The 26,935-nt window shown below is 43.7% G+C and overlaps 1 protein-coding gene across 9 annotated transcripts in view; it reads right to left on the minus strand.

Moving 5' to 3' along the window:
* kcnq4 (potassium voltage-gated channel subfamily Q member 4) overlaps window positions 1–22,020 on the minus strand; it is a 51,275-nt gene extending 29,255 nt beyond the window's left edge. For 7 of the 9 annotated variants that reach the window (XM_030411589.1, XM_030411588.1, XM_030411586.1 and 4 more), the window contains exon 1: window positions 20,912–22,019. In XM_030411589.1, coding sequence (XP_030267449.1) covers window positions 20,912–21,213 — 302 coding nt within the window. In that variant the 5' untranslated portion in view covers window positions 21,214–22,019. Of the gene's footprint in view, window positions 1–20,911 lie in introns of all 9 variants that reach the window. The other 2 variants (XM_030411582.1, XM_030411581.1) reach the window with 1 other exon arrangement.
* Between the last annotated feature and the right edge of the window lie 4,915 nt (window positions 22,021–26,935).

The raw sequence follows: 26,935 nt of genomic DNA on the forward strand, positions 1-26,935 counted from the left end.
AAGGCTTCTTCCCTTCCCTGAATGTTTGCTCCCTGAAACTGTGCACACTGCGATACACACAGTGAAGTTCCTGCAGTCTTTAACTGTAGCGTAAGCAGCAGCGAGGATCTCGGTGATTCATTGGTGCCTTCAGAGAATACAAAGAAACACTTCAATTGGTCTTTTTTTTACAGAGAATGAGGCTTAATTACGCGAAGGCAATCCATGAACTCCAAGTGACATTTCCAATAACGAGCCAGTTGTTTCCAGCATTTTATAGTTTCGAGGTATTAATTCCAAATGCAGCCGTTTGGGAATAATTAGATCACAAGCGGGACAGAAAACACTCGAGCACAAACCTCTCCGTTGAATTTACTTCTCTGGGTTATGCTGTGTAAAATACCCAACTCAAAAGGGCGCTATGTAGTTTTGGAGAAGAAATTCAAACTCAGATGTTAATATTTACAATATTAACAAGGTAATAATACAAACTAAGAAATATTTATTTTTTCCATAAATGAATAAACAAGCTAATATCAGAAGAAATTAAGGTCCCCAGAACGCTGTTGGCAGGGTCCGCCACATACAAATAAAGTAAAACAGTATGAGATTGTGTGGTCCTCTCAGATCGTTTCATTAATTGAGTTTATTCAGTCACGAAAATAAATAGTTTGTTTATTTAGTTTTTTTAGGTGTAAAAAATATATATCAGTCGATGAAGATCTTTCTTTCCCAAAACTGCATAGTGCACCTTTAACTATAAGTCAAAACTTCACTTCCACTGCAGTCAGAACATTTGTGAGGAGTGAGGTCAGAGGGATTGTATCCGTTACGAAAAGTTATAAACTTTTAAACCTTAAGAGGTTTTCAGATGTCACGTTGAAGTCCATTAGCTGGCTTAGATACTTTTGTCCATTTTGGTAAATCTAGCACAATGAAAAACTGTGGAGTAGAGCTGGAACGATAAATGGGCCATAGTATTTGTCAGGCTGTACTGCAGGACATGACCTTGGCGTCCTCAGTGGCTCTGACAGCAGCTTTACTTCCTGAAACAAGTAACAGTTCTCTTGGCCTGTATGTAAACCAGTCCTAAAATAACATGAAAATGTTGCAAAATAAGCAGATCTGCACTGCATACTGGAGAAATGATTATCTCTTTCACTTGCCCATGAGAAAGAGGATCTAGAGACTGAGCTGGAGTTATTTGTGTGTATTTGCAGGACAGAGGAACATCATGTGTGACAGTTACACCACAAAACTACAGCCTGGATGACAGGGATTGCCTTGGCGTGTTATTGCAGCAGTTGCTCTTCTGTATACTTAATCTTTCACACCTGCATCATGACTAATGTAAACCCCTCTTCTCATCATCATCTCACTGATTCATGCAGCGTAATTAAGCAGCATTTAATTCTCTCTTGACACACATAAACTCCGGCTTTGTACCTCCCTGAATATACGCACTGCTTACACACATATGGCGCAATAAATGCATACTATAGATTCACGGAGCACTTGGTTATAAGGAGCAGTGACACTGGCGGTTTGCTTTGCCTCAGTGACATGACTCACTAAGGCACGGATGGTTAGAGAGGGAAGAACTATGTCCAGCGTGGTCACATATCTAGCCAGTAAATGGAGCAAAATTAAAGCGTAACCACAGATAAAGGATGAATTCATGATGTGAGAAAAGGGTTCATCATGGCTGGATTGGCGTGTGTGTGTGTGTGTGTGTGTGTGTGTGTGTGTGTGTGCTTGTGCGTGTAACAAGAACTAGATTAATAGCAATTAAGCACAATTTCTTGGTGATTGGAGGCAGTTTGACCTGGTGGGAATATCAGATGAGTGCGGTTTATGACATCAGGACAATTCCGTGTGAAATTGTCCACATACAATTAGAGAAGATTTATGTGATAATGGAAAAAGACTTGGGGGGGAAAATGAAGCCCTGGGGTTTTTATGCATAATACTGACATCAGTTCTCCACTAAGGTGGCAGAAACTGTGAACATCGTAAAGACCTGAATGGGCTTATAATAAGGTGTGAGCACAGGGAGGATGTGCTCCATTGTTTCTGATGCTTTTTTTCATTTCTTTGCTACTTATAGGCTTGCTGTCAGTGAATTGTATCACACAAAGCTTGGAGACACGGCCGGGGTCGAGGCGAAGTGCTGAGAGAGCGCTGACATTTAGCTGCGGTATTGTTAGCGCCATCTAGCCAATTAGCACAGAGCGGTAGGTGCACCGGTGTGTTTGTATAACGCTGACATTTCACCATTGAACCAGTGACTGCGCTCAACTTTCACGCAGCTTGGATCAGCAGAGCTAGAGGTTGGTGAGGGGTCTTTGTTGACACCAAATGGGAGACAGAGGGAATTCTTGGGACTTAAAAAGTGACAAAGTATTTTAAACCAGAAGAAATTTCAACTTCAACAAGAAAACATACCAGTGGAGGCCAGGACCGAATCATGCGACGTGCCAGAGGTTTATTGGGAGTGAAACCCCCCACGACCCAAAACGCATGTACACCCTACACTCCTTCAACCCCCCTTCCTTGACCAGGCCTACGACCAAATTTCAGGCCAATCATCATTACTCTGTGACAGGTCTAATCTTGTTACCATGGCAGCAGGGATCTCCGGTGATGGATTACAGAGGGTCAGGGGCGTCTCTCGAGGACTGAGAAACAACAAAAGGAAAGCGGTGACTGTAACATTTGAACTCAGGGTAATGGGATTGACGCAGCGGTTTGAGGCACGCGGCGTGAGAGAGTGAACCGGGGTCACGCACAACCCCGGTGGTCAGCGGATCTTGAGGAGGAGCTGACAGGATTTACAGAGGACACAATGAGGTGCAGTAGTGTTAAGGCCACTGTTAATAATGCGACGGGTTGAGGGTGCTGTGAGAAAATAATGATCTGTTATCCCATCCTAATAGTGTAGTTACTAAGTAAGTAAGTATTACTAAGTAATTCTCGAAAGCATTTGTATCAGCAAAAAGAGACTGAACGATGATGGATTTTTGAAGCAGATACCAATATTAAAGGATCATTTCGCCCAATAATGAAAATTCAGTCTTTATCTACTCACAGCTGCGACTCACAGCACTTCACTCACTCACTCACTACACTTGACTTTCCGTGGGAGTGAGTAGATAATGACTGAAGTTTAATTTCTGGGTAAACTTTTCCCTCAACAGATACAATAGATAGAGTTTTAAACTATATAGAATTGAAGTAGAGACATTGTGCCATCACTCTCTCAATACTCGGTACTCCCTATACTGTATAATAGACACCAGGGCTCTGTCAATTAATCAGTAAATTGTTGGGTCCATGCCAATCCCAGTGTCCTACAGCTCAAGACGGCATCTTCACATGTCTTGTATTGTCTGAACATCAGTCCAACACCCAGACAGATATTGTGTTTACAGTTTTAGAGGACAAAGGACAAGTGAGGACTACAAGACCTGCTGCTTAAACCACCATATTTTTTTTTTGTCACTGCTGTTAATGTAGTTGTAGATCTTTGACTGGAGCAATTGATGCTGATGGTCAGTGAAAACATACATGGGTTTGAGTTTAACAACTGATCTACAACAACTGATTTTTAAATCTGTGTGAGCAAGCGGTAAAGTTTAACACACGTCTTTAGTAAAAGGCAAGCCATCCACGCCACACTACCACTCTGCTGTTAGTTTGCAACCAAGTCAACGACCCCATGTCTTTGATGGTGATGTCGGTACAGCACAGATACGCAGTAGCTATGCGGGTGGTGACTGAAGGCCTCGCTATCTGTCTGTTAACGTTATCTCTGCTGTGATTACAAACACTGGTACCCGGGTCTCATCACATGGAGGGGCTGCACTGCGTTACTCCCCAGCCCAGCGTCAGCGCCGCTTTCTCTGCCTGTCAGACTGAACATCTTTGTATAACTGTCAGTGTCTTTATGTTATGTGTTGTTTTTCAGACAGAGTCCAGGGACGTGTGAAAAGGGCTTACATCACTCTCCGGTGAAACCCCAGCACATCGTACACAAACATGACACACACTTGCAGGGACTTTACCTTTTTAGACAAAAAAAAAAAAAAACACTTCCTGAACGAGACATGTTGGCCAACACTGGGGCTTTTTCTTTATTGTTTAATTGTATTTTAATCCCTTATACATTCAGCAAACAGACTTGAACGATCCGAGAAAGTGGGTGAGAGAGCACCGCAGACACATGTTTTTTTTATTAGTAGTTTAAAGGTTGCTGCTTGTCATGCATTGCTACATCCGCTTACAGTAAACACAGTGTTTTAAATCATACTGCACTGAATTATGTCATTGCAAATAGAACAGCTGACCCTTGTTCACTTATACGGCACAGGAAGTATGGTTTCAACACTTGGACCTGGCTGAAATTTTGGGTCATAAATATCTCACCAGTGCACAGTAGTGTAGTGTTGTTGTTTTTCCCTCTGACACACTCATTCCCCTGCGGGCTGACAGAAATGCGTAGCAGGATGAAGAGCATTTATGAAGTTTACTCTCTCCGGCCTCATGTTGATAAGTTCCTCCTTCATGTTGCTGGACTGGATGCTCGGACGTCCACGTTTGCTTTCAAGATATTAGTATCACAACAAACTGTGATATGTCATAGAAATCATGTTTTAAGTTGTTGTTATACTCTCCTTTTTGTACACCAACTATCTCCTCCTCCTCCTTCTCCTCCTCCTCCTCCTCCTCCTCCTCCTCTTCCTCCCCCTCCTCCTCCCTGTCTCTCAAGTGTAGCTGAAACAGAGCCAGGATCAGAGTGGACCACTTGTGGGCCTCTCAGCCTCACCCTCTCCCCTCTTTAACTCATTACGACCAATTAGGTGACAGGCCAAGGAGGGAAAGGCTGGATGAGAACGGGGAGATAATACTCTTCTGAATTATTCATCCCTCTGCTGAGTCGCACCCTACCTCCACCCCGCTGCTGGTCTCTCACTGCCCAGACCTCCTAGATCATATTCTTGTTGCTATTCTCTGTCTTCTGTCCCTCCCGTCTCTCACCTGACTCTCTGTTAGACGATGTCCACTCTAAAGGTCAGGGTGTGTTTTGAAATGAACAATATGTCCAACCAATGTTTTCTGAAAGGCCACAAATAGCCGCATGAAGAATCAAAAAAGGGTCTTTGCTAAAAGGAAGTTGCTAAATTTCTCACGTTTGCTGGTCAACTGTTGCAACTGAGTGTTTGTCAGATTGTCAATCGTTAACATAAATGTCAGACGCAGTCCTTGCAATTCCAGCGTCTGGAAGAAAGTTTTAGATGCTGTGAAATCATCCGCGAGGAAAGATAATTACATTTGTTTTGGCCTCCCATACATATGAAAACAGCAAGAATGATTTTTCGCACTTCGCAGCCAGCCTTCATACAGGGTAACAAGAATATCAGCTACAAGTCTTAGCATAACATTTTGTTGTCATTATTATGTGGGGGCTTTACGTGCCTTTATTTGCGAGGATAGCTGAATCATTGACAGGAGAGGGAGGGGATGACATACAGCAAAGGGCCCGCAGCAGGGACACAGCCTGGGGAAACGACTTTAGCAACTGAGCCACAGCTAAAGCTTATGACAGTCTCTTCTCGAAGGTATCGATTGTGTCACACACTAAACTGACAATGATAGTTGTGTGACGAAAGATAAGAGAGAGCATGAGAAAGTCAAAGTGATATCTTGCTCTGTACATCTGGCCAATCGCTGCATGAAATACGACAAGACTGCCGGGCAGTATCACTAATGGCAATATCGGGAAGATGTGATTGAATGTGGATTTAGAAACTGTCCAACCCTCCAGAAAAATTTTGCCTATAGCTGTAGTTTATTCTCTTCGCTCTGGGATCCCATCCACACTAAACTACAGGTATATGGTTTTATGTAGACTAACTATTCAAGTGTCATAAAGTTGAAATTCGTCAGCGATTATAAAACAGTGTTTTGATAAACCACGTTCATTAGTTTAACAGGTTGCATTCATGACCAACGATCAAAATCCTGTTTAACGCTTGTTTAAAAAAGATAAAATAAAATTTAAACTGAAATATTTGTAAAAGAGAACAACAACATTGTGAGTTTGGATGTATCAAAACAAATCATAGGTGTTCATGGAGAGCAGAGGGGGCCAGTGTGAAGGTTTCACCTGCTGTAACAGCCGTCTGTCCCACCTCAGACCAGATGTTGGCCGTGTTTTATTTCAATCAAGACGCAAAAAGAAAGATTTATTTAATTTTCTGTTCTTGTTTCTGCCGTGACATTTTCAGATTCGGTCTTGGTCGTCAGGTAAGTTGTGCTTGTACAGATAGCTTTCCTTACTGCTCTGCTCAGTTTTATTTGCCTTGACTGAAGTGCACTCTGGGACAAAGGACACAGCGCGGACGTCGCAGGACACCACAAGGTCTGGCACCCGGGGGCCAAAATGATCGATTGAGCGCTGATAAGTAGCAAAGAGTGAGAGAGAAGGAGTCCTAAGAGGAGACAGAGGAAGAGAGCGAGAACAGACATTGTGCCTTAACAGATGTATATGGATAGAAACAGGAAGGAGGGGGGTGAGGAGACAAGTAGCAGAGACCACAAGGAGCGAGTTATCAGTCAGACATATAGATAATGAGAAAAAATAGTGGACAAGAGAAAGAGAGAGGTGGCTGAATAATGGATTGGACAGACGAGGGGACAGCGAGACGAGGAGAGCCAGAATGGAAAAGAGAGAGAGAGAGAGAGAGAGAGAGATGAGGTATCGTCTGTGAGGTCTCATCACACACTTGCTGACATTGCTTTAATCTCTGGGCCAAGAGGAGACCAGAGGGCCCACCGACGCACATACACACACACACACACACACACACACACACACACACACACACTGTCATGGGGTGAACATGGTCGCCGGCATGTAGTGACAGATTTACAGCATGTTTACAGCGGCTGGTTTCTGCAAAGGGAGTAAAAAAAAGAATAAATTCCAAAAGTCAGGCAGGACTCCTGTGTGACATCACAACATACAAGAATGAGGACAGTTTGATGTGGCAGGTTTGTGTTTACATGTTTTGACATCAAGAGAAACCTTTTCACCATCAATAACCATTCATTATATTTAATCTGGGTTGTAAAAAGGGGTGTGAATTAGTGTGATGTGAGCTGCGGCAGATGCAGAAGGAAGACAGGAGCGAGATGACTTTTGGATTAAGTTTGTCCTCCCCTCCTCCTCCCCTTGAAGTGAAGCCTGCTGACATGGAATAACTTTTTTCTGTGCAGGGCAGGAAGGAACAAAACGAAAGCAAACAAATAACGATAATAGGGGAGGCGTAGAGGGAGAGGCAAAAAAGTGAAAGACAGACAAACGGGTTCAGCGACGAGATGCAAAGAGAACAAAGTTCTGGTGTAAACAGACTGAGATAAGCGAACAGAGGCGCACATTACAGCAACAGGAAGAAGAAAAAGTAACCGCAGATATAGAGGAAATGAAACTGTGTTCAAGTGGAAGAATTGTGCAAAGAAGGCATTTAGAGCAAGAGGGGGCATAACACAGGAAATAAACAATCTCACAAGAGTGGCAGGGCAGCCTGCGTAATTATGGCTCCGTCGTTAACATTTGATTATTGTTTATGCTCTGCCCACAGCGCCATTGGCCAGGCATTTACACACACACACACACACACACACACACACACACACACACACACACACACACACACACTCCATAACCCTACACATGCATGACTGAACATACATTTCGCAAATGTGCGCACGACAGTCAAGACCTTTTCTGACAGCATGCACACTCAGCCACATGAGCGATAACACACACACACGCACACACACACACATATATATATACATATCTACACATACACATTGCAAAGCGCTTTCTGCAGGCGAGGCAGGCCTTATAAATACGGTCCCACATTGTGATTTTGTTTGAGCAGCGTCTCCATGGCGCTGCTTCCTCACATGTTTATAGTGAGTGCCGTTATAAATTAAAATGATCTTAACAACACTTAAGATGGGCCTTGCATGCGGGCGCAGCCAGGCAGGGACAACAGGGGAGAGACACAGAGACCTGGGCTATCCCAGAATCTCCAGAGACAAGAGACAGACAACATGCAGAGAGAGAGGGAGAAGGAAGAAGAAAGAAAGGGCAGAGGTAAAGCAGCTCCTGACGAAGGTATTCTGAAAAAGCCGAGGATGTTTGAGCCGTCCGTGTGTGCCTCTACAACCACGCATACACCTCAGGTATGCCTGCACAGTCATGCAGCCTGAAAACTATATCCACAGCCCTCACGTGGCTGACGGGTAAAGTTACAAACACGTGGACGGAGAATAAAATGTAATACCAGAACAATAACCAGCCGGAGAGACACAGCCTGATATACAGAAGCTATTTGAGGCCGGACCTGAGCACGTCAATGAGCCCGGCCCACCTGTGCAGGGACAAGCTACGCACACCAGATTCAGTTCATTCAACCTTTATGTGACTTACACAGTAAAAATGCTCACATCTACTTCGTTTTCACACTTAAAAAGCTTGATGAGTTGAGTGTAGAGATTCCCAGCAGCAACTATGTTTGTGTTATATAAGGATAGAAGAGAGCGTAACGCCTGCACACTCACTCCATGCCACAAAAGTTTAACAAAGACAACGTTTTGATCCAACTCGGATCTTCATCAGCTCGAACCCCTCATCCACGCAATTGCCCAACAGACTTGCATCTACATGATGTGTGCATAACCAGCCTCTCCTTTCACTGATATAACAACATACCAGTAGCAAGACAAGATATTAAAATGTCGACTGTCAGAGATGTAGGCAATGTTGCAAATCAGTGAGCTCATGATAACTCACTTTTTATATAACTTTCCCCAAAATATGATCAACTACATTGATTTGTCAGGTGTTTTATTTGCTGGATTGGCCAAAAAAGTGACAGGCAATTTCTCAATTGATTTTCGATGAAGTGTACAGTATCACGACATATATCAATCTGACTGAATATCATTATCATATCATCAAGGATTGTATATCAGCCGTATCACTTCCTCCAACAAGCAACAGCAACTAATGATGATTTCCTCAATTAAGCTGCACAATTGTTTATTAAAGTGAAATCATTATCTTTTTGGAAAGTGCTTATGCTGCCATCTTGACCAGAACTCCCTGGGGGAAGAGATTTTCTATCCTAACTTTCATAGCGAAATATAGGACAAAGATAATAAATTAGTTGTTTGGTTTGTAAATGTCAGAAAATCATGAAAGAAATGCCAATCAGTGTTTCCTCAAGTTGAAGATGACGTCCTCAAACGTCTTGTCTTATCAGAGAGGTAAAGTTCTTTTTTTTTTTTTTTTACAACTATTCAATTTATTGTTGCAGTTTACTACTGACAAACAATTTAAACTACATTACTCATAACTTGAACATTATCATCTCTGAAGCCATCTTTAAATGCAGCACTACAGCACTTCCTGTTTATTTTGATTCTATTTCCTCAGCATCAGCAGCTTATCCTCTCAGTTCATCATTCATCTTTTAATGCTGCAGAGTCTTGGACATACAGACCAGTAAATCAGATAAGGAGCAGACTTTCCCACATTAGTATAAACTAACATGTTGATTCCTTAGAAGCGGTTCACTACAGTCAGTTTCCACGGTATTCAGCGTCGGATGATAATCTGCAGTGTGCAGGTGCAGCCTCTCATTAAGGTCAGACCTTAAGTGTGCGGCTCAGAGATGATGGTAAGTCTAAAGCTATTGATTTATTGTTTGCATGCATTACGATCCGCTCTGCAGACACTGGCGACACTGGCCGTGCCATCTAAGCAGTCTTCGTCACTCCAGTAAACACAGAACACCTTGATGAACACTCATCGCATTCATTTTTGCCATTAGACAGAAAGTGATAGGCGTGTGTGGACCTTCAAGGCTCAGCTGATCACAGACACTGAGGAAATCGCTTGAACTTTGAGAGTAAAACGTGCAAAGCTGCCTGCCAGGGATGGTTACTGGACAGAAGATGACAGTATGCCTGAGCTAAGGATGGTGTCTGACCTTCTAAACAGATTTAACAGAGGCGTTTAACTGTGTAACATTTACAGAGGGTGACGTTACAGAGCAGCTTTCCCATGGCTCGTGACACAATACATTTCCAGTCCAAAGAAGAGCCACGCTTTACTGGCAGGGCCGTCTATCGTCACCAAAGTCCTAATTGTCCTGTTTTACCTAACTGCTGGGTTGCAGGGTTTTGACAGTCCGCCGTATCGTTGATTTAAAGCAGGGCAGTGTGAGAACCAAAGCGGGGGCAGCACAGTAAAGTGTTTAAAGAGAAAAGCTCCCACAGAGGAGGTGTTGGGTGAAAGCTAGCAGCGAAACAGAGGAAAGCTCGTATTGATCACTCAACACGAATCAAGATTGAACTTCTTGTCCGACAGTGTCTCTCTTTTTGCCATATGGTGCAAACACACTGATTAGAGAGAAGTTTTCAAGTTGTTATGGTCAAATTTCAATGAAATGCAGGCATTTAAAATTACAAATTATGCCTCAAAAACACGCTTTCTCTGTAAGTTTAGGAGGTATTTTGATGCATGAAGTGGCAGGTGAACTCTTTACTGCTATCTTTGCAGCCGAGTTTAAAAAGGAAGCCCAGTGTTCAGTTCAGTCTCCTCTTTTGGCACAGCACAGAACAGATGTATCATCAGTAATTAGAGGCACGTCTTTTCCTGCTTTGTCGCTTGTTCAATCTCTGAATTTGAACATCAACATATTCTTATGCTCACGTGTGGGTTTATAAATGTAATGTTACTAATAATATGATAATAACAAACTTCATTTATAAAGCACTCTTCTTAAAGGCGCAAGAGTACATACCAGTAGGCCTGGATCTGAAATGTGCAAAAAGAGCGCTGCCTTTCTATAATAATATTTAAAATTATACTCTTAAACTAACAGAGAGCCGACGTTGTGGGGCCGGCACAGGGGTAATGACTACATTTATACGTACCCATGATCGGAAAACAAAACTTCCTGATATATTCAGGCAGATCCGATCAAATACTGATGACATCACATTTACAACCTGCATTAACACGTTTTTCCTTTATCTGGACAACGCGTCTGCGTGCGGATCACATTTGCAATCAGTGCAAAGGGGGTCTATGTACCAGCTCCTCAGCCTCGCTGTACACACAGAAATGTGTCAGCAGATAAGAGGAACATGTAGCTTGAACAATACAGTCTCCTGAGAACACTGGCAAAAATCCCAGAAAATTAACAAAACCTCCACCTCCGGCATTTTGTTCAAGTGAATGACTGCTACGAGAAAACTACACAACAATTTGTCCAAATTTGCAGCTCCTGTTGTATGTTTACACACTCACCACCTCTGCAGAAATCACTGATGCTATATACTGCAGAGAGCTGTAGTATTAAGAAGTACAGTAGAAGGGAGCTTGGGGAGAGACAGTCTCTCTCCTGATTTTCCTGGCTGGGAAAGCAGATCTGGAGTGTTTAGAGCGTCTTGACTAGTCAAAATAAACTCTTGGCATTTCCCTCCAACCTTCACGGCCAAATGCCACAGTATTCCTGGCCGGCTTCGGCGACAATAACATTACATAAACACAGATTACTGTAGATTAGGGGGTGTCAAGACCCCGACTGATCACCTGTCAGCAGGAGAATCAGACAGGGCCATTGTGTGTACTCTGATTTCACCTTCAGCCTTTCTACATGTTCTGCACTGTCAAGTAAATAAACAACAGCAGTTTGCTCTCCCCCCTCATGATCATAGTGTCTGTGTGTGTAGGTATACGTGTGTGTGCATGTCCTGTTCCTGGGTGAAAGTGAGCAAAGAGAGCAGGGCTGGATATTGGGGGGGAAACCTGATTCCTGGTTGGCCTTCCCAGGACAGACAGTCCCCTCTCTGGGGAGACACATTTTGCCCCGAAAGGAGAAATTAATACATCAGCTAACCTCGACTCTCCTCTCTTTCTGACCAACTCCTGTTCTCCCTTCATGCACACATGAAACACTCCCTTCCCTCCTCTGAAAGACGATCACACGATGAACACCTTCATCCTGACACATCTTTTTCTCTCCATTTTGGCGTTAAAGAGGCTGCCTTTCAAGCAAGCATCAGCCCTGCTTAAGTGCCCTTGAGCACGACACTGGATCCCTCGCAGCTGCAGGGGTGCTGTTGTGGTAGGGGACAAGCGGAAAGAGAATTTTCCAACAGGGATCGATAAAGTATCACGTTATAATCCTCGGCCACCAAAATCAGGCTCCCTCCTACGCCCTCCTCCGTCTTCTGCTTGTCCTCTGCGTCACACTTTGGTGTTAGCGGGCAGCAAAGCTGCACCGCGGAAAAATAAAGCCACAGCGGGAAGGGGAAGGCAAGGAGGTTAAAGCAGTTGCTGCAGAATGTGACAGGCCACCGGAAGAGACGTCAGGACACATGACAAGGGACCTTCAGACACACAGACTGTGACACACACACACACAGACACCCCCACACACACACACACGACAGGTGTGAATTGGGTGGAAACAGCAGAATTAGCAAGAGTTTGGGGAAATTATGGATTCTTAGACGTATCGTGATTTTTTTCTTGATTACAGACATTATAGGACAGTTTCAACATCATGTAACAGATTTGTAAAACTAATCGGTTATAAAACATGTGCGTCACATTTACGTTCTAAGTCATGGAACTTCTGGTACCGTTTTTTTTTTTTTTTTGGTTTAGTCATTTCAAGTTCCATTTTGTACAGTACTCTCAAGTGTCATGTCTTACTATCCACTTCCTCTGTTTCTGCTCATCTGTTTCTGTGTCATGGCCCTGCTTTTGTAAGTTTTTGTAAGTTTTTAAAGCCTAGCTTTTTGTTTTTTTGTACCGGCTAGCTTCTGTGTCTTGCGTTTGGGTCCTTTGTTAACCAACACTTCTCAAGTTTTGGTAAGAATTGCTGAGCCTGAGCAAAGATAATGGAAGTACATGTATCTGTTTATGTCCCTATTTCCATAAAGAGATGTACAGAACAATTTCTCTAAATTGTGCTTTCTGACCTTAAAAAATTTGATTTTTTTTGGTAATAAAACTGAATATCAGTGATGCATGTTATTTTGTAATACACCGCTGATCAACTGTTTTCCCCACAGGAAACACATAACATCTGATCAAGATGCCTTGACTTAAAAACGAAAGTGTGTCTGTTTCCAAAATCGCAACAACACAAATCAGCCAAAATCATCTTCTCTGTGTTCCTGACCAATCCAGTTGTCCAGTAGTCTGACCTCAATCTCATTAGCGGCTCAACTGGATGTTGGCTCCTCCTTCACTCAAATCAGAGGAAATGCCACAGATGCTATAGGAAAGACGCATTACTGGGTGCTGCACAATTGGTGACTTGCGTAGACTCACACTTTTTTAAGGTACAGGTCTCCAAAATTATTTAATAAAGTCTCAAATTTAGAACTGCAACTGATAACTTTAATTCGCTATTCAATAAAATACTAATTTTGTCAACAAAATGTCAGAAGGTTGTGGAAAATGTCCATTATAATGTGTAAGAAATGTATAATCATATATGACAAAGAGAAGCAGTTAATTGTCACACTTGAGAAACTGAAGCACAAAAATGTCATTGTCAAAAGGTGTTTTTCTTGCAAAATAACCATCTATTATCAAAAGGGTGGCGGATAAAATATTCTGTCAATAAATCGATTTAATGCATTTTAAATTTACTAACTTGAATCTTGTATGAGACCTTTTTAATGTACTTATCTATCCACATTTTTCTCAAGGCTTCTAGCTGATCTTGCATGCTCTTAAACGCAAGCAGACCAGCCAGTCAGGTCTGAGAGGAAGAAGAGGGAAGAGAGAGAGAAGCAGTCAGTGAGGAAGGGGAAGTCAATTAGACAGGGCAGAACAGCAAATGAGAGATGATATTCCCACTCAGGACGAAAGGGAAGGAGGGAACAATGGAGGACAGAGAGGGAGCAATGGAAGAGCAGAGCCGTTTGGACCATAAAGTATCCTTAATGGAGCAGAATTTACACGACCTGCTGAGGTGAACAGATTAAAAAATAAAAAATAAAAAAAAAACAGCAGCGGAAAAGGAACAACAAGCATCCAATGTGCAGTCCTGAGCAGGTTAAAAACCCCGCACAAAGTGCCGAGTGGCTTTCTCCCCTCGCTACTTTACGGTTTTCTTCACTCCACCCTTCTTCCTCTCTTACTTAGTCATCAATAAAAACACATTCATGTGCGGACTAAAAAAGCAAACAACAAAAACAAAAAGCTATTTTCTGATTTTCATGACTTAGACCATTAATAATAAAAAAAATAAAATAAAAAAGGGCCAACATCAAGCGTTTTTTTGGAGGATGCTGGCGGCAGTGAGGGGGGGGGGCGATTTTAGTGGATTTTGTGTCGCATGGCTGAAAACCTGGAAAAGCAGACCAGACTGTTTCCATGACCCAGGTGAGCAATTAGATTAGCTGGCTTGGATAGGGTTCACAGGGAGGGAAAACTGCAAGGATAGACAGATAGAGGGAACACATTCAATCAACACGCTGTCTGGGCTAAATGAGTTTAATAATGTCAGAAAGGCAATTCACCTTTAATGAAACGCTCGCGAGCTGCATTCTGTGTACAGCACTGTTAGCACAAAAGATGTGCGAGGAATGAACCGTATATATCAAAGCTTCTTCGACCAAACCGTCAGCCGAAAGGTTATGGAGAGCACGCGGAGTCCTGTTGAGGGTATCTCCCTCCGCATCTATAAATAATGTGGCTTTAGACCTAAGCTTTCATAAACAGACACCATCACTGATGGTTGTGCCATAAAAGGTTAAAGTGGAGGCATTCCCACACAGGGTGGACACTGAAGGGTTTATCTGGTACAGATTTATCCGACATATGAGGCGTTTACTTCCGAAACTGGTGAAGATACTGTTTCAGATCAGAGGCAGGGTTCTCCCTGTCCCACCTCCCGGATAGAATAGTGATGATTTCTTTAATAGCATTAACGATGCATTATCAAAAGCTGCAGTGTTCTCTCATACATACAATTGTTGCAGAGTCTGGTGTATTTGTTCAGGTTTACATCTAAATGTGCAGTTTGCAAGACAGACAGCTTTAAGTGGTACTGCCGGGATTTAGTTTCTCACTTGCACAAAGTTTAGCGATAAAGTTGAGAGAAACTGAAGCAGCGAAGGCCAAGATATCCTCACTATCAGTCCCTATGTGGAAGCTCCACGAACACTTCAGCCCACTCTCTTTCCATGAAACTTGATAACTTCTTTCTGTCAGATCCTTCCTCCGTGCTTACCTCCACAACTTCCATTTCTAAAACAGAAGAAAAAAACAATTGAATTTGTCTTTCAGGAAGCTTCCCAAAATAAAATGTGTTTACATGCAAATTACTAAACTTAAGCTGCCATAGTAATAATGACAGGCGCAAAGGAGGACGTCAGGGGCCGTTGTCATAAAGCATGAAAGTCTGCATAGAGAGGTAGAGGATGGATGGAAGGGTCGACGACGCATCAGATATTGTACTCTGCAGATCACTGGTCATTTTCTGCTTCAACTTACTACAAGACTGGTGTCCCTTATGACTTTAAACGTTCCCAAACTAAATCACAACAATGGTCGCCTAACCTACATATTTCACCCTTTCTCCCAGTGCGCTCCCAATTGGTGATTTCTCCTGTTACTCTCCTGATTTCATAGTGACACAAATAGAATGGGAGCGTCTCAGTTTGTTGTTGGTCGGGTGTTATGATATCTGGCAAGCCAACCCAGGGGCAGAGGCGAGCGCGCGCAAACAACTCTGCCTGACGCGCGATCCCTCATCCCTGGGCTTTCTCAAACCTTTAAGTGAAGGTAGGACATTTGCTGATACTCCAGAAAATCTCCTTCTTCTTCACAGCCCTATGACGGCAGATTTGATCTTACCGAAGTGCTCATTTTAACTCAAACCACGATTGTTCCCTATATCTAACCACATTGTTTTAAACGTAGGGTTGTGACATTCATACACTAATTTATTTCATTTGTAACAGACGAATGATGTCATCCTGTCCATAATTGCCACCAAGTCGTCATCTGTTTTTTTTTTCCCAGGCTTGACAAAGCATACAGAGAGCAACAGAGTAGGAAATCATAGTAGGTTTAGCCGTGACTGTTATTATTTCAGTTTGTTAGAGTCATGGAATCATCTTTGACTTGACAGCGGCCAATGAACAGACAGCCACAAGATATTCTCATGATCGAAATGTGCTATTGTTTCGATTAGCCTGTCAGCACTGTTTGCTCAGAGCTCCTCATGTAAAGACCTTTCTCTTCAACCCACTGATACGGATGATACTGCTCGAGCTCCAGTCTAAAAACTCCTTGTTATAATTTTGCTCCACATCTCTGCTCCTCCTCTGTGAGACATCAATAATACATGACCGGTATATTTTCACCCTCCTCAGACCCAATCAATCACTCTGACTGGTCAGTGCTCGGTCTTGGCTGCTTTTCCTGTCCATTCACATGTACTATCACTGCAGTTTTAGGCTGTACCAGGCTTAAATGGGGTATGGGCAGCCAAAGTCAGGATTAAGACTCAACATGACTTCTTGGATTTCCAAAGTGGAACCATGTAGTATGACCGGATCAGGGGGCTGTAGCCTGATTTTAGTCTGGGGTTCCACGGCCCCAAAGGACCCCCAACTGCGATGGATTACTATTTACAAAACAGGCGGCTTCTTGTGAGGGTCTATATGTGGCACTGCCTATGGTGGAAATGGGTAAGAGGTCAAAGGTGAGGGGAAACACTGAAACCGATCCCTCTCAATGTTGTCAGTCAACTGGCTTGCTCATAGATCAGGTTTACATACAGACACGCCGCATGCAAAAACACACACACACAGATGACAGGAAGAGTTAGTGCCACGGATAGAAAAAAAAATCTGAAAATCGTTCTCTGTTTCTTTTCTCATTTTAAACGTATATGGGCCTTTAACTAAGAAGATGTTCAAAAATACTCCCCTCTTCTCTGGGAAATTGTAGGTTTGGGTAAATCAGGGTTAATCGTCTGTTTAAGTACCTGGTCTGGAACTAAAAGGTTAAAACACTGCAGACCACTGATTGGTCAGTCCAAACAACTAGAGTTGTCTCATCGTCTGACTTTTGATTTCCTTTTTCTCGCTACCTGCAGCCTTTTTCTCAAGAAACGTTTGTTTCCGTGTTGTAATAAACAACCACACATGTGTGGTGTGCTGGCAAGTGTGTGGCCAAGAGTTATCTATTTAATAAATGCATCAGCTTCTCAGGAGTTGTTTCCCAACTGCTGGAAAAGAGAACCAGTAACACGCCCACCTGCAGCATAACCGCAGCAGAATGGCAAAACAGATCTGGCGGTTAGGTCCAGATATGGGTTAAGAACGGGTTCAGAGGTTACTATACTGAAAGTACTTTGCAGGAAGAGAAACTAAGGGTATAGGTGTATGCTTTCTGTTACTTTTCTCTGTTACTGTCAGCAATAAATACCCTTATGTGTCTATATATAATCGCATTGGGAGAGTGTATCTGTTGACGTATATCTGCAAATCGTGCAGAAAATAAACAATAGAAATCTGTCACGGTAAACACAAATGAACATCGTGTTCACCTGCTGCCTAACTAACTGCTTCCTCGAAACACACACCGATACTGTTTATATGTCAAGTACAATACAATGAGGTTCTTGGAAACCTGCTGTTCTTACAACCAAAACTTTCTTAATGGGTCCCCTTCTTTTTTTTCTTTTTTGCTTTTCTTATTTGATGAACTTCACCAGCTCAGGCAGCACAGACCATCCCTCCTGCTGACATTGTGGTTTCCCCTCCAGGCGAAACAAAGCGATGGGATTCAAAGGTGACAAAGAGGTCCGGGGCTCTTACTGCTGGTAAGTAAGTGAGAGGACCATAACGGGACAAGAGGCACTTAACATTTCAGACGGTCCACGCACCGTTTGAACCAGAGCCTGAAAGAACCTGTAGTGTCGTCTTGGCAACCGATCAAGTTGGTGAGCGGAGGAATTCTTTACAGATTCACAGACATTTTCCGGGAACGCTATTGAACACTCTTTTAACACGTTTGTGTGGTTGGTGCCTTTTTCGCAAGGCTTTGAGGAGAGGAGAGGAGAGGAGAGGAGAGGAGAGGAGGAACTCAGTGCCAGCCCTCAATTAGCATACAGCTGTTACACTTGCAGGGGGGTGTGTTTGCAGCAGTGTCTCACACACAGGAGACAGTTGACGTAGAGACAGGAAACAGTTTACACTCATGCAACTTAAACCACAGGATGTTAAAGTTACCGACGACCTCTATCTGCGAGAGAAATCTGCCTGTTAGAGGAGGCATCTTGTGTGCAGCTGTGACAGGTGAGGAGCGTGGTGGGACTTAAGTAGGTGCCCGTGGAGAGACATGACAGCGGAGAGCTACTTCGCCCCTTTTCTATACGTATCCAACACACACCTGCGAGGAGAGGCTATCTAGAAGCTGCGCATCTGTTCCAGCTTCCCCGGTTACAATGCTGGACTAATTAAAGGGATCAGGGGAAGTTAGCACAGCGCCCCACACAGCAGTGTACGGCTCAATTTAATTACAATAGATCAACGCCGCCTTAATTGAGCTTCACCGCACAGTGGATTTTTTTCCTCACACACGGTACAGCTCTCAGCATGCCGAGCGCCTCGCATGCAATCAATCAAAACAAATGCACAGCTCAGGGTGGTACAGCATCATGGGAATGGTGCACACAGATAGACATATGTGCACCAACATGTCAAAGTGCTGTCAAAGGATTTCTGAAAAAACAGAAGAAGATTTTACAACCTGTTAAGACGGCAACATGAAACAGGCCATCACAGACAGCGGCTCACTTCTAAAGTCAGGCCAGCTCCGTCTTTGAGGCATCCGAAACATGATCTGGGCACCTAAGAGCGCCTGCCCTGCCTTCTCTTTCTGACTTAGAAATAACAACAGCAGAGCTGCCATCCGCTCCAACACCCAGTCATGTCAGGGAGAATGTCACCACCAACTACCCTGCAAAGGCCAACAGTCTTAATGAGAAACGCACAGGGTGCTGGTGGTGCACGACATGTAGTTCTGCAGGCATGCTGCAAAGGCATGTTTGCAGTCCCCAGAAGGAAGGAAGAACCAATATAGAGACGTGAAAGAGGTGGAGGTGAAGGACGATCCGCGTTCACTGCGAACGGCACATGATGAGAGCACGTATGAGAGTCGTGGCTCTGCATGGGGATTTCCCTCTGTTATAAACACATGATGGTATTGGCAGGGAGACCGTTGCACTCGTCTAAACAACGACACAGAAAGCACGGCCCGGTCCAAGAGCTCCCACACTTAATGCTCTGTCCAAAGTGTGCCAGGCGCGGAAACAGCTGGATGACAGCTGCCGGTGCACAACCAGTCCGCGGAAGAGACTTAAATCAACTGAAAAAACTTGGAGTGAACTTTGACCGCTTACCCTTAGAGACACTTGGGCGAATCATTCACACCAAGTTTGCGCTTCTTAAAAATCAAAAGGCGGTTCAGTACAGTTTGATCTGGTCAAGCGAGTGCTGTATGTTTTACGGATAAGTCTCGAGCTGTTGGTCTTTCAGAAGGGAACAGCCACTGCCACCAGTGAGCTCACACTTTCCCAGTGTTTACATGTAGTGTACATTATAGAGCATATGGCACACAGGTACTTAAGAGCCTTGACAGAACAGTTTCTACAGTACAGCGTGGGAGTCGTTTTAGCTGCAGCTCTACTGTATGTTCACTGCATGTGTTTCATTGGTTAGCTTATCCTTCGCCAGGTTAACAAAGCCGCCGGGTAATGTGTTCAGAAGTGTGCGTTTTCACTTGTGCATTATTTACCTCACCTGTCAGAAAAGTGCTGCAACAAACAAGTCCAGTCACAGTCAAGTTTTTAATACACTCACACCTCCCTCGCATGAATACACTGACGTAGTTGTTTGACTTCCTGCCTTTACACACTTTTCAATACATCATTCACACCTCTACACCACGAACTGTAAACCCATTACTCAGGCAAAAACTGAAGAGGAACAAACTGCAAAGTAATTTATAAGATGTACTATAGAAGGGGTTTTGATTTTAATTATGATTTTTTTTAAAAAATACCAATAACCCCCTGTGGTTTAGGACAAATTCAATTAGGTAACAATGGTCTTCCTGATGATTTAGTCAGACAGAGACAGGGGGAAATTGAACAAGGGACCCCGTGTTGTGATGATGTATGGCATGTGACTGTGCTAATTGCGGCATAAGCAACTCTGCTTGGTTAATTGGCAAATTCATCAAATGACTGCTGGCAGATCAAAGCACAAGATTGGAGGCAAGTTTTAATATGGTGTATCCAATCGCATGTGGCTTTACTCCCTGACTTCACCAGACTTTAGAGGAGCACTATGTAGTTTAGGAAGAGAAATTTAGAAACCCAGAGAGCTCATATTTACAATATTAATCAGGTAATAATACAAACTCATAAATCTGTATTATTTCCATAACTGAATAAACAAGCTGTTCTCAGAGATAAATGGGTCTCCAAAACAAAGTTTGAAACTAGAAAGGTGGCAGGGTCCGCCACATGTAAACAGTGAAAGGGTGAAAGTGAAAAAGTATGCAGTTGTGTTGTCCTTTATGGTCAGTTTGTATATTCAGTTTATTTCAGTTGTGAAAGGGGAAGACACTTTGATTATTCAGATGGTTTAGGCATGACAATCTAACGATCAATTTAGCGTTTCTTCCCCAAAACTACATAGTGCCCCTTTAAAAAGTTGCTATTGGGAAGGAAAACACAGAAAATAGCCACATGTGCGGTTAAATTTGTCACTGACACATAAGAAACTATAATGATTCACTTACATGAACGCGTGGTAGATGAATGCGCATCCTCTCGGTCTCTCTAGCACGTTGTACAGACAGTTCTGCAACTTTCTGAAGCGCTTGCTTGTACCGGACGCGTTGGCCCGGGGTCCCGGGGGCCCGGGCAGCGGGGTGCCCAGCAGCCCTGTGCGGTGAGACGGGTGCCCGCGCTCCGGGGTGGACGGCTCGCTTCTCTCCGTGTGGACGGCGGTGAGAGCCACGAACTCTACCCGCCTGTCGTCGTTCGGAGCCGGGGGGACCAGCATTCTGATGCCGCCGTTGTTTGACGGACTTCCTAACATCTTCACTCAGAAACGCGGTTAAAAACTACATATGACCGGACTCTGGTTCACTCGATCAGCCGCAGGAGCGCACAGCAAAGTTTGACCGAGTCATAGTCCGGGTTTGTCTTGGCTTTTTAAAGTGGACTTGAACTAGTCTACCGATCAAAACACGTGGGTAAATTTCATCCCTGCTGGTTTCTCGGTCTCGGTTTGGTTTGTTTTTCAAGATTTCAAAGTTATCTGTAAATCAAGTCGCACACGAAAAGATGCGCAATGGTGGGACAAGTGCGTCGCGCTGAAATGTGACCTTCAGCGATCATTGTGGGAAAAGTCAGATATGAGAAACGGGCGGAGAGGCGACACACGCACCGACGGCGAGAAAACAAACCACGTTGCGCCGCTAACAACCTGCCATCACTTGATCCACAACCATAAATACACTATAGACGTGCGCTTATAAATGTGAGCTATACGAAGCAGGCGAGCGCAGTGGACACGCAGTGGCTCTCCAACTCTTGTCCAGCTACGGCAACCACACTTCTCTCATTAAGTTCGTCTCAGCTCTTCCTACACTTTGCACTGGCGGACTCCGCTATCATCCGCCTGCTCTCCTCTCCTTGTGCGCCTCTCTGGTCCAGCGCTCCTCCGCTCCGGCAGGCGGGGTGGAGCGCGCAGAGGTGCAGATCATCAGTGTGATGTCAAGAATCGCACACGAGCAGCTCTAAAAACTCGGCGCGAAGCGGTTTCGAATGCACGCCTTGTCGGTGTTTGCATGCGGTGTGATAAATGCTTGCAAAGGTGAAACACCGGCACCACCAGCACCACCTCTCTCCGGTGAGAGGCGAGGACTCCGCGCTCGGGATGGATATGAGTGGGATGCACGCAGTGACAGGGAGAGGGAGACAGTGATTTTTTTTTGTCCTAGTAAGGATGAGAGGTTCTTCTACTACAGCTGATAACTTCGATGAGATCTGCTGCTTGTGCGTATCGATGTGTAGATGATATATCGGGGAGGAGAAGTGCCACAGATTCTTGAGTCCAGTGGTGGAATGTAAATAAGCGCGAATCTGAGTACAAGTTCAAGGTGCTCGTACTTCATACTTCTACTCCACCAAAATTACAGTGACACATTGTTCTTCCTTCTCCAATGCTTTTCAGATTGCATCTTTTTTTTTTTTTATCTTTCTGATAAAGGCCTAAGTTTTCCTTTATTAGTTGAGAAAATACACTATAATAATAAAGTAATTTAAAATAAAAACACTCTTGGATGAGCCGGAAAATTGACTCAGCTACGGCAGCAAAATGCAACATGCACATTAAGGAAGTGGTTGTTTTAATCCAAAAACAGCAGATATAATAGTAAAACACTGACCGAGAACATTTTACTGAACAATAAGAACTTTTCATAATTGAGACTTTTTTTAAAAACTCACATACTTTTGTGCAGGACCTTTATTTGTAGTTGAGTGATAGTACTTTTACTTGAACTGGCAATAGACAAGTTTCCTGCTTAACGTATAATTATGAGGCAAATTTTAATTGCACAATGTCATGGCTATAGAATAATGAAACCATCAGCATTTACAGTCGTTCCATATAAACCTCGCTGCACAGCTCTGTCTGCCACCGGGAAGGTTTAGTGGTGATCCATTTCTATTGTGGACTAAATGATTCAATAATCCCATATCTTAAACACTAGGGGGGGGAAAGTACAGGCCTTTCTCTTGTAGTTAAGTATTTTCGTATTAGTACTTTTACCTAAGTAAAGGAATCTGAATATTTCTTCCACCTGTCTAAGTCAGAGGTGCCCAAACTTTTACCCTTCGAGGGCCAAAACTGAGACTTAATGGTGGACCACTGGCAAAAGCCACACATAATGTATTATATTGTATTGTTAAGATGCAAAATGGTACTAGGTTCCCAAGTTCCCTTATTGACTGACTTTCCATGCAAACTGTTACTCTCCCCGCCACTCTCAAATTCTGAAAAATTATTCATAATTTGGGTTCCTACAGTTTTTTCTATTTAAAGATATCATATGACAGGGTGGCCCAGTTTGTTTTGCTGAAAATACTTTGTTCCTTTGGCCTCACATTGGCCAGAAAATGTTACTTGTGTTTATTGTTGGAGGGGGTTTGAATCCATTAGTTTGGGACAGCAGCAGAGACAGGTGCTGAGGGACGCAGCGACAACGCAGATCACAGCCTCCTCGTCGGCGAACAGAGCTTTCTAAATCTATGACGGTGACACACACAGAAGCTTGTGGTTATGACAGAAATACTGGGGCTATGGAGCACAGTGCTCTGTAGAGAGATCACCTGTCATGAGGGCCTCCAAGGAATGCATTGTGAGGGTGGTCCCCAAACTCCTGCTGGAGCTTATTGTATCATCTGACCACCAAAAGTGACATCAGCAAGTGCTAAGATAATTCACAATGATCTAATATCTCCATTAAGTTAGAACTGGGACAAATGTAAACCTGCAGGTACTTTATGTTCAATTCTTAGAGAAGAAAAAGAAAGGAGCAGTTTGCCAAAGAATCTGTTCTCTCTCTCCAGAACCTCATCGCTCACATCGCTGGTCCCCGCTTCAGTGAAGCATTCCTCAGTGACAACACGACTGTAAAATGCAGGTAAAATAAATTATCCCCAAATCGAAAAATACACATTATCTACCTCCATCAAACAGACAAACTGACCATATACTGTAGACGAGTGTTGAGCATTATGCAAGCTTTACAGTGTTCCATAACAACAGCAGAGGCAGGTCACTCATCTTAACTATGTGCGTTCCTGTCCATTGTGGCGGCTGCAGTTTATGGAACATGCAGGTCTGTGGGATGACGTGTGGGAATGCAACTGGACTCTCTCACAAGTCACAAATCTAGACATTATTCCCAGGGCCCCCCTACCATTACATAACTTAACATCCCTAATCCTAAACTCTTTACTTAGCATCACACGTACAGACTGATGGGCCTACTGTTAACTATGAAATGGAATCAGTTGTTGACAGCTGTGCTGCTTAGAGCAATGTGTTAATACAGGCTGGGGACTGTTTAACATGACAAATCAGTCTGAAATGTGAGGGGAACTTTTCATATTACCGGTTGTTTTTTTTTTGTGTTTTTTTTTTGTAGATAATACTGCACTTACTTTCATTGATTTCTAGCTGCAGCGACAGATTTCTTGGAGATGGTTTTGAGACATGTCCTGCCCTTGTCATGGGCTGTCCCACACAGGTTCCTAAATCATTCCCAAATCAAATTCTTGAACATGTTACCAACATTTTATTGTAGACAACAAGATACATGTGTAGGAGGGCCCTTGTTGGGAACAGAGCAGTATGCATGAACAAAGAGTGAACAAAGAGTCAAAAGCAAAACGAGCATACTGGCCAAAAAGAGGGTGAAGATGGGGACTAGTGTTCCACGGACTGCATGGAGACTATGGAAAGGAGGGGAGGCTCATTGAACTCACCATCAATCCCTCCAGTCACAGACCTAGAACTACACTTACATCAGAGACAATAAATGCATTGTGGTTTGAGCAGCAGAGTAACTCTGAAATGTTAAAAGTCTTGTAGTCCTCACTAGTCCTTTGTCCTCTTAGGCTGTAAACAACATATCTGTCTGGGTTTTGGACTGATGTTCGGACAAAACAAGACATTTAAAGACATTGACCAGATCTGTGGGAAACTGGGACAGGCTCTCTATGGGCTCTCTCAACAATTAACTGAATCACTATATAGAGATGAATGATGTCCCTTAGCTCAATTCTGGCTGGTGACCTTTGCTGAATGCAAAAACACAACAAAATGTTAGCTGTCCTCCTCTGGAAGAAGTTTAGTGCTCATTTAGCTTTTGTGTGCATATGCACGTTTGTTCCATTTTAAATTCCGTTGGTCCATACAAGTTATTAAAATTACGTATTTTTTGGGGCGCCGTTTAGCTCAGTTGGTAAAGCGGGCGTCCCATGTGCAGAGGCTTTGTCCACGCTGCGGCAGCCCTGGGTTCGAGTCCCGGCCTGGGCGCCCTTTGCCGCTTATCTCTCCCCCTCTCTCTCATTCCGTTTCCCGTCATATCTTCAGCTGTACTATCAATAAAGCTGATAAAAGGCCCCAAAAAAATTATGTATTTTTTGTAGTTCGCACCATGGCAGTCAGATTCAAACTGTTTAGGTATTCATAATTGACATTTGTGTGGCAGTTTGACCAAGGTACAGATCACTAAGGAGGTCCACATCACTACATGTTGACTGGCTCATAAACTCTTAGTTCAGATATTCATGACAATACTTAACACTCTTTGGGTCATCAACGTGGCCTGGTGGTCTGGGATCTGTGCCACATGGACACAACGTTCTAAGTTGCATCCACCTCTTTCTTTTACCTCACATTATTTTTTCTGATACTCAACTGTTCTTTATGGTGGAGTAGCACCCTGGGTGATTTGAGGACAGGGATGGTTGGTTGGTCGGTTGGTTGCTCAGTGGCTTGGTTGGTGGCTGTGTGGATTGTTTGTTTGGCGGCTGGGTTGATTGATTGAATAAATGGTTAGCTGGTTGGTTGGTTGGTTGGTTGGTTGCTAGTTTGCATGGTTTGTTAGACCACACAAAAACTACTGAACGGTTTTCTACAAAACCTGGATGGATAATTTCACAGTGAATGTAAAGTGACAGCGATGTATTTAGGTGGCAGAAGGAATGCTGAGTGTCATTGTAGCTTATAAATTAAACTCTTTACATGTAAGTGGATTCATTTACATAGTGAATTATTGAAGGACTGAGTCTTTAAGCAACCAAGTGTGTTTCTGCCCTCTTGGAATAGTAATGTAGATGTTAATTACAAACATTAAGGACATGTGGATCTAATTTAAGAAGAAGGTCATCTAAAAGTACAAGCTTATGGAGCTTAACCACGCCACGCTGACAGGAGGAGGTACAATCTAAACATCAACACAACGGCATCCTGTACTGGGAATCTCCCACCACAAGCCCTCTGGTTTCCTCTCCTCCTTCAGTTCCCCCTGTAGTCCACACCAGGTCAGGGGGGTCGGCGGAGGATGGAGGTGTCGACGGACAGGCCAGCCCTGCTCGTACCCTCGGGGATTTACATGAAAGTTTCACCCCACTCTTTCTATTACGGTACCAGCCCTGCTCAACTGTTACTCTCCTCCCGCGATCAACACCTAGAGCTGGGCGGAGTATCCCACGTGGTCTCTGGGATGAAGGCTGCCCCTGTGACAACACGCAACAGCTGAGCAAGGTCAGACTGTAAAATCTGAATGTGGAACAGATGGTTGAAATTTGCCCAACCAGACCATAAGGTAAGGGCTCAGACACACTCATATGAACAAATTCAGTGGCACTCAGAGTGGAATTACAGTTAGGGATGACCCAGAGAGGACTACAGGGGCCCAGTGTGGGGGGGTAGCTGCTGTGATCCCCACCTCTCCCCTCTCTCTGTTGTTTTTCCACTGCAGTCCTCACTCAGAGCATTCACTCACGCCCCAAAGAGCCTGCTGAGCTCTGGGGAGTCGACAGCCACTCAGGGAATCTATGGGAACTTAAAAATACTCACATCAGCAATTGTGCGCTACACATAGTACAGTGCAAACCTGCTCCTTCCGACCCCCAACAGCCTTCTATTTCCGCACTTGGTTGTTTCCTTACACCACTTAATGGCTTTCCCAGACCACACTTGTTTGCCTTTGTTTAATCTCTTTTTATCTGTTTCCTCC

Source organism: Sparus aurata, chromosome 3 (genome assembly GCF_900880675.1).
Source record: "Sparus aurata chromosome 3, fSpaAur1.1, whole genome shotgun sequence".
In the NCBI taxonomy this organism is placed as follows: domain Eukaryota; kingdom Metazoa; phylum Chordata; class Actinopteri; order Spariformes; family Sparidae; genus Sparus; species Sparus aurata.